The sequence below is a fragment of the Neolamprologus multifasciatus genome, chromosome 23 (genome assembly GCF_963576455.1).
Source record: "Neolamprologus multifasciatus chromosome 23, fNeoMul1.2, whole genome shotgun sequence".
Taxonomy (NCBI): Eukaryota; Metazoa; Chordata; class Actinopteri; order Cichliformes; family Cichlidae; genus Neolamprologus; species Neolamprologus multifasciatus.
In genome coordinates this window covers 29,697,869-29,706,695 of record NC_140460.1, presented here as the reverse complement: position 1 = coordinate 29,706,695, position 8,827 = coordinate 29,697,869, and the positions used below count along the sequence as shown (strand labels likewise).

Here is an 8,827-nt window from a genome sequence, read left to right as displayed (position 1 = left end):
GAACATTTCACACCGTGGGTGTACAGGTGTGGAAGGACAAAACCTCTATGATAGTTTCTCGGAGCCCTGTCAGTGCAACGGAAAAGCTCCGGAGCGATAAAGGGTAGTTCTTAAGTTTTCTACACGTTGCTTGAAAGAAGTGCATATGAAAAAGCAAGTCAGATATACTGAGATCAGGTTTAAATGGATCTTTAACCTTGTAACTTTCTACTGTTAAGTTTACGTTGTGCTAATGTAAGAATAGTGCACCAAACTCACAACCGATGAAAAATGTCTAGAATGCTGGCCAAATCCTGCCTATTCATGTCTGCAAAGGGCTTAACTTGGACTGTGGTATGGCCATGACTGGTGATTAGGACAGGAAAATAAATAAATAAAATAAAATAGAGTAAGACTGGAGAAATCTTTTTTTTCCTGCATGGGTAACACAGGTGTTTGGAACACCACAAACACAACAACCAGGTGATCTGAGCAGATTCGGGCAGAGCTAAATTGGAACACCGGACATAGAAAAATACTTACATCATCATATTGGAAGGTGACAGATCCCTGCTGCATGACATCTCTCTGCCTGAAGTTGTCTGTAACAGGCAGAGTAAGATCAGGGTCACGATTTCAATAAAACGAATTTCTTGCTGCTTCGTGACTCAGACGTAAGGATGGAGCAAAGTAGAACATTGCAGCACACTACAGCGAACAGCAGGGGAATACAGGTGAAATGAAAGCCATGTCTGCGTTTGCAATGGCTGACCACTGAACATGTCACTGTTCAGTGATCACTGAACAACCTCGTCTGTCTTCTCATACCTGTGAGAGCTCGGAGTTTCACACAGCAGGCCACATAGTCATCGAAGAAGACCCTGCCCCCTTTGTTGTATCGCTTGAGAATAGCATTCAGGGCCTGTGGGCTGATGCGGTAGCCTTAAAAAAAAAGGGGGGGGACAATATCAGGCTCATCATTCCCGTCAATCTGCTGGTCAAAAGTTGTGTCACTGTGAAATAATTTACTAGATTTGAAATCAAAAGAACGCTCCTATGAGCAAAATAAAGTTCAATATTTTATTCTTTCATCATAGTGGAAGCAAGTGCTTCACTGCTGTCTTTTGCAAGAAAGCTGCAAAGCACTTCATAGACAGATAGATAGATATAGATAAATAGATTTTTTTACAATAATTGAAAGATTTAATAATGATGAAAACCATTATCACCAGCATTTCGTAGTACTGTGACTCAAGATTAAGGCCTGCTGTTATGGAATCGTCTGTTTATAGCATTATTCTGTGGCTTTATAAGTCATATTGCCTGTACTTTATTCTATACAGTTTAAAAGCTTTATCCGCTTTACATTCATAAATATGGCCAATTTAGAAACGAAAATTAACCTTACATGCCTGTCTTTGCACTGCCCAAGGAAGTCAGAGTACCCCGATAAACCTACACTGGCACAGGGAGAACATGCAGACTCCAAGCAGAGAAGCCTGAAGCCTGGAGCCCAGAACCTTCTCACTGTGAGGGCCAAGTGGTAACTCCAGTAAAACCCAGTCACATATTATTAGGTCTAATTAAGTGTCACTAAATTAAAGATGATATTAGCCATTAAGTATCTGATGCTGAAATGTTAGGACTCTCACCCATGGCGTTGATAGCCTGAGTCATCTCGTGAGGTTCTACAGTTCCACTTCGATCCCGGTCAAACATCATGAAGTTTTGCTTCCAGCCGTTGAGAGCTGAAAACAGCTCCTTAAACTCATTGAAACCCATCTTGCCTGTCAAGTCTCTCTGGTGACAGGTTGGTTAAGATTTAAGTGCAGATATGAGGACAGTAATTGCTATAACAAAGCAAAGGTTGAGTCACGCCTGCTATATACCTGAGGAATTTTACCTGAAAAGTTTGATTAGGATATGACGAGCAGCATATTGCAGCTACTTAGACCAAAGATACTGTACAAAAAAGGATACATCTAGCATTGCAATCATGATCCTGCATGTGTCCAGGCTGAAGGCTGTAAAGATAATACACATGTTAGAAATTACTTGAGGCAACATTTTTATTTTCATTTTAAAGTTAACACAAAAGTACTGCCTGGTGGTTGAAAGCAACTTTCAGAGCTAATACCATACTCAAAGCATCCCAAGATAAGGTCTGGATTTAGGAAGCTCCTAAAAGAAGTTCCATGTGACTCCAAATCGAATGACTCCTACAAGGTTTCTCAATAAAGCTTTAAACTAATATTTGCTCTTGTGAAAAAGCTGGTGGTGATAGATTACTTGTTAGCTCACAACAAAAACTGCTGCAGATAATTTACTTACTGAATCACTATTTTAAACCTGTTAACCAATCACTACAGTGACAGTAGCTGTGTCCAAAATCACTCATCTGTCATTCACTACCTTCTTTATAACAGACAGTCAACAGTCCAGTGAGCAATAGACCAGTGGCTATGAAGATCAAATGCAACACGTCATACTCCAAAAATGGCAGAACTGTACAGCTTCAGCATCTTCTAAATCAAATATTAGAGCCAACAGAAGGTTTTCATAAACGTGACTTTGTAAAAAAAAAAAAAAAAATTTATGACCAAACTTTCACATGAGCAGTTATTCTTGCAACGTGTGTTAACCTCATCCTTCCTCTTAACTCTGGGGTGTTTCAATAATTGTTTGAACCTTTCACTTCTCTCTTGGAGCTCAGCAGTGTGTGGAACTACATGTATAACCATGTGAGAGCTGCCCGAAGGGGGCGGGCCAGAGGACGGCTTTAGAAAGTTATTACTGTTGGTCAATCCAGCAGGTTTCATGATGTGAAGTAATCTCACGGAAAGTCGCTTACGTATTTTTGTCCTTTTTGCTCATACTTATTGCTCACATGTGTCTGAATGTTTGCTTTTGTTGATTAATTTTATATGTCATGAACCTGCCAGGAAAGACCTGGCATATTAATTGCTAATTAATTCTCTGTCCCTTTTAAATACACATAAACATAGGTGCGTATTAATGATATGCAGTGAACAGTCCACAAACAAGACTTCACAAAAAAAGTGTACATTTTATAAAATCCAAGCTGTGACAGTGAAAATTCCTCAGTTTCTCAGTAAAAATTGCTCTCAGCAACAAATATTTAAAGGGCCCACTTAGCTGGAACTTTTAGCTCAATATTGGAGATATAAACTGCCCTTCAAAATTAAAACAGAAATTGTGTAAAAGCATAATTCAAGCATCGACCTCTTTAGTTAAAGAGAAAGCAGTAAACTTACGACTGTAGCTGCCAGTAAAACCAGCTTGAGTCAGACATCTCTGGAGTTCCTCTGCATCAATCTCACCGTCCTGTACAGAGCAGGAAGTCACATATTTTTTCACTTAAAATTGTAAGAAGTGGTGCGGATGGTTCTGCATTAGGAATTGGATGGTTTCCTAATGTGACAAAGCCAAGGCCTATTAATTACAACTGGTAATTTCTCTTTCCCAACAGATTTATTTTAGAATTTATTTGACAGTTTTAAAAACAATTTTGGCAGCCCTCATTGGATTGGCCAATACCTCAAAGAATAGGAAAGTGCATGGAACTCAGTGAAGACCTAAGAAGAATTGTTGATTTACACAAGTTGGAAAGGTCTCTTGGACCTTTCCATTTCTAAACAGATGCAGATTCCAATATAAGTGATCCTGATCCTGATCCTGAAAACAAAGACTGCACTATTAGGCCACAATGACAAGAGATGTAAAGGTGAGACTTCAAACCTAACACTATCAACTGTCAATCATGATGGTTGTACCATGATGCTCATTCTTTATGCTGTATACAGTGAGGAACATAAGTATTTGAACACTCTGCAATTTTGCAAGTTCTCCCTCTTAGAAATCATGGAGGGGTCTGAAATTCACATTGTAGGTGCATTCCCCAGTGTGAGAGACAGCATTTAAAAAAAAATCAGGAAATCACATTGTATGATTTTTAAAGAATTTATTTGTATTGCACTGGTGCACATAAGTATTTGAACACCTGAGAAAATCAGTGTTAATATTTGGTACAGAAGCCTTTATTTGCGATTACAGAGGTCAAACGTTTCCTGTAGTTCTTGACCAGGTTTGCACACACTGCAACAGGGATTTGGCCCACTCATCCACACAGACCTCCTCTAGATCTGTCAGAGCTACCTCCAAATTCTTCAACATCACCTCAAATCAACAGCTAAACAGTTGAAACTTGGACACAATTAGGTGTTTAAACAGGACAATCATCCCAAACACACAACAAAATTGGCTCTGTAAGAGTTAAAGCTGCCTAACATTGAGCTTCTGAATGGCCTTCCCAAACACCCAAACTCAACACTATTGAAAAAACTATACTTAAGACCCGAACCTGTGCCAGGAAACCAACCAGTTTAAATGAATGCTACCAATAGCTTGATTATTTTGTGCGTTTACTTCTATTTTGCGTTTACTTCTATTTGCATCCATAACGGATGGAAGGTTTATAGACCAGTACAAATTTTACTGGCACTCACTCTTTAAGCCTTGCAGCTTACATTAGCTTATAACAAACACTGACTGGGATACCAGAGAAAGACAGGGTGATACTAACAGATTTTAACTAGAATTGCTTGAAGGAGTGAATGAGGTGACATGTAAGAGTTGACTCTCCGAATTATTAACTATCTGTGACTTGTTTCTTCAACCACTTATGCAGGGTGGCATGGTGATGTAGAGGTTTGCTCTGTCACCGCATAGCAAGACAGTTCAAACCATAACTGGGGCCTTTCTGTATAGTTTTCATATTCTCTCTCTGCCTGTTTGGACACTTATTTAAACTTTAATAATTATCAAAACTTTACATTTGACCTCTGATATGCCTTAGCACCAAAAAGGTTGAAAATGGTATGTAGGCAGGTTAAGAGACTAATATTAGTCCTATATGATTCATTCTTGCAGAGGGTCTTGTCTGTGTAGCAGAAAGTAAAGAAAGGAAGAAGATGTGACAGACGGTACTGAAAGTGAAGATGAAAAAAAAAAGTTAAATTAAAATAATCCACCGTTAACCTTGATACTTTAAATAAAACTCATTTAACCATGAGATTTTGGTAGACTACAGTATGCGACAAATATGAAAAATATAATGACCACAGATCAACAGATATCAGAGAATGTTCGACCTGTCGGCCTCAGGCAGCTGTGTGAAGTCTCTGAAGATGAAAACCAGTAGGTTCAAAAACAGTTTCATCCCACAGGAAATAATACCCCAGAATAAAAACCACTAAACAAAAATAGTTTGAGTGCAATAACTGCAAACATCATTGTGCAAGTGCATGTACACTGCTGTTTTGTAATGTTTCTAATGCAGTTTTTTCTCGAAAACTAAACAACTTTCTGCTCTCGTCTCAGCAAGCCACAACCTCTCAGCTGAGCGCACACACTATCAAGTAAAACTTTGTGCTCACACCGTTTCGAACTGGAGGCCAGCAGCCAAGATTTTGTGCATTATCTATGCATTGATGACAGAGGGAACTCAAGTTAAGTCAGAGCTCCTTTACTGCTTCATCTGAGCTCCTGACACTTATGACATCTTGAACATCTGCTGACAGAGCTTGTCTCGTTTTTGACCAGAAATATGAAAATGAAATCAAAGCTGCTGGGAAAATGTGACTTTCTTAAAGACTATGACTGACATGTTTCTGCATGCATCCAAACTCACCTGGCCTGCTATGGCTGTAAAGTATCCCCACATTGGGTCATTTGCAGGTGGGGGTTGGGCACCAAATGTTCCTGGATAGCTTCCATACTGTCCATATCCTCCTTGAGGTGGCCCACCTCCCATCGGACCCCCCATGTTCCCAGGCATGGGACCTCTCATGGGCCCTCCTGGCATTCCTTGAGGTGGCATGCCTGGCATTTGGCCCCCATACTGAGACAGAAAATAGAGAGAAGATTAGTACTGGTATGTAAAACACTGATCAGAGTGCTGATTTGTTTCATACCACAAAACAATTATAACCTGTTGCCCTGTGTGCCCTACACAAAGTGCTGTCAATACGCTACATTTTCAAATACTCTGCGGTGCTTGTTTAAATACAGTGTACGGACATAAAGAAAGTCTTTAGCACAGACAATCGTACTTGCTGTAATTTCATAGGTTACTCTATGCCAAGCCCTTTTTCATATACACAGCTGAGAGATTTTTCATCCCGGAAGACATTTTTTCGGGGTATAAAAATTCATTTACAATCAACAGTGGACGCCAATATAGCTCCTGAGTTACAGTAGGTGAAAAGTCACCACATTAATAATTACTACAGGAGTACAGGAACAAATGCAGCACCTCTACAGTCACAACTTAACGAAAAATATTCAAGAGCCTCCAGCAACAGCTAACCCTCCTGCTAGCTACTGTAGCTCGTTTAACAGTGTTTAGTACAGTTTACTCACTCCGCCGTATCCTGGATAAGCCATTTGGTGAAAAGGAAAGACCTCTGACAAGTTTAATACCTATATAATGTCAGTGTGGTTTGATACGAGCTACACTGTAACAACGCTGTAACTTCCGAAGTCAAAAGAGCAGTGCATCACATCCGAGCTGCCGAGAGTTGTCGGAAGTGCCTTGACAGACAGTGCAACTAGCCAATGACAGAAGAGCACAGGGGATTTTTAAAAGGACCGCCAAAATGCTCTTAGCTTTGCTCTCCTGCAATGTTGTCATTCACCACTAGGTTGTGCTGTGGAAACCTTGGTTCTGCTCGTGTAATAAAGAAGCGCTATATACTATTTATTTTCATAATTTCAGGAATTTAAAGGTCTTTAAATAAAAACGAAACACATAAAATTACAAGTAAGAAAAATGCACATTAAGATACGTTTAAATTAAGTTTAAAAATGTATTTATTTATTTATTTATTCTTAATTGTCTGCTGATCCAGCATAAATAACCTGCCAAATTATTTATGTATAGCTACCTACTGTCGCGATCCCTTTTGAGTAAGGGAGGAGTCAAAAGTAGCTTTACCTAAAACGCTATCATAAGAATATGTGTATCTAATCAAGACAGGAAGCTGAAAATATCAACAAATAGAAGATGAGAATTCACATCTGTAAAAGTGAGCAGCCTTCACGGCATTTCATTCTTCAGTAAAACTTCAGTAAAAGAAGTTCAAATGAAAAGCAAAATATCTGAGGCTGCTAGAGAACTGTGAGAGCAAAAGACAGTGCAAAAGACATCACTTCCTGTATGTTATGTCCATGGCTTAGTGTGGAGTGGTATCTTAACAGAACCAACATCTGGGGTGGGAGGTCCCACTTTATCATAACAGGGAAATACCAACACTCAGAGCCAAACACCGAAATCAGTGAGTGTCTGAGAGTGCTGTAGGTCATCGAGGACACACACTGGCTGCTATGAAGGTAATTATGCTGTGATAAAATCTAGATGCACAGATTTGAAAGAATAATGTCTCTCTGTCTACACACACACACACACACACACACACCTAGCATAAAAAGGGAATTTCTGTTTGGTCACTTATTTCTTTGTTGTAACAGTGTTTCTTAGCAATAAATTTATTACTGTTGGAATTCCTGGCATACTTGTGAGGAAAATGCATTTGTGGGTTGTGCCCATACAGTCATTGGTTGTGCCCATGAAAAACTAGCCAATCCTCTCTGCAGTGTTTCCAGATTGTAACAATCAGGTGTCTGACTGTCAGAATCTGGAATCATGGAACCTTCTACAGTGATCAGGTTCTGTCTGCTCCAACAATGCCACATCAGCTCAACAGCTCCAGACTATTTATCTCAATTTATCTTTAAAAAAATACTGCTCCTCGCTGTCTTCAATCACAAGCTCAGAACCAAATGATAACTTTTTTGTTAAGTCTTTCTGTGGAAACTCTTATTGATACTGTTTTTTATTTTTATTTTTTGTTTCCTTTCATTATATTTTATTGGGTCTTAACTTGGTTTTATGCTATTATTAACTGTATTTTACTTTTCAGTTATGTTTTAGTGTGATTCTCCAAATATAGTTCAAATAAAGAAACATGGCAGTGGATAAAACCGTTATACTGGTGCTTCAAACTGCACAATCTATCTGTCATTTCATAATGTTATGTTGTGTTCAGTTATTCACGTGAATATAGTTGCTCAAGTTTTTTTTAACTAAATTACCAAAGTGACATTCTACAACAATTCGCTGTAAAATTACATCACTTCCTTTGGTGCAATTGAACATGACAATATTGTGCCATTGGAGAGGCCTTTCTGACTGACATTTCTCCAGTTTTGCTTTTTGCCAGTGTCATTGTCACTATTGCCCATTTAGGTTCAGAGGTAGTCCAGTATTTCCAGTACAGCACATCAATAAATGCTGGTACTAGAAGGTTTGCTGCATCTCACTGCACAGTCTTAAGAGTGTAAATAGGCTAAGGCAAGCATCAACTCAACACTCGGACCAGTATTTTGTCCTTTGTGTGAAGAAGAACAAGAGCAGCACTAGCAGAGCCCTACAAATTTACCTCCACTAGGCTACTTGTGCATGTTTCTGACTAAACTGTCAGAATGATACTCCAAGAGGTTGGCATGAGGTCTTTCTGTCCTTTAGAGAGAGCTTATTGATGCTCTAAACCAGGAGTGTCCAACCCCAGGCCTCTAGTGCCGGTGTCCTGCAGGTTTTAGATATCAACCTGGGTCAACATACCTGAATCAAATGATTAGTTCATTACCAGGCCCTGGAGAACTTCCAGACATGTCAACGGCTCCCTACACTACACTACTAACTCACATGCAATGTTCCCTCTAAGCTGCGCGTGTGCGCAATTGCGCACTGCTGGCACGGTCTCTGCAC

The 8,827-nt window shown here is 39.4% G+C and overlaps 1 protein-coding gene across 1 annotated transcript in view; it reads right to left on the bottom strand.

Moving 5' to 3' along the window:
• The window catches only part of LOC146491934 (grancalcin-like), a 28,968-nt gene extending 22,378 nt beyond the window's left edge, over positions 1-6,590 (bottom strand). Inside the window, exons 1-7 of the mRNA XM_085150598.1 lie at positions 6,421-6,590; positions 5,690-5,899; positions 3,255-3,324; positions 1,960-2,003; positions 1,632-1,779; positions 808-921; positions 523-581 (exon numbers count right to left, since the gene is read on the bottom strand). Coding sequence (XP_085006724.1) covers positions 523-581; positions 808-921; positions 1,632-1,779; positions 1,960-2,003; positions 3,255-3,324; positions 5,690-5,899; positions 6,421-6,444 — 669 coding nt within the window. The 5' untranslated portion in view covers positions 6,445-6,590. The remainder of the gene's footprint in view (positions 1-522; positions 582-807; positions 922-1,631; positions 1,780-1,959; positions 2,004-3,254; positions 3,325-5,689; positions 5,900-6,420) is intronic.
• Positions 6,591-8,827: the final 2,237 nt, after the last annotated feature.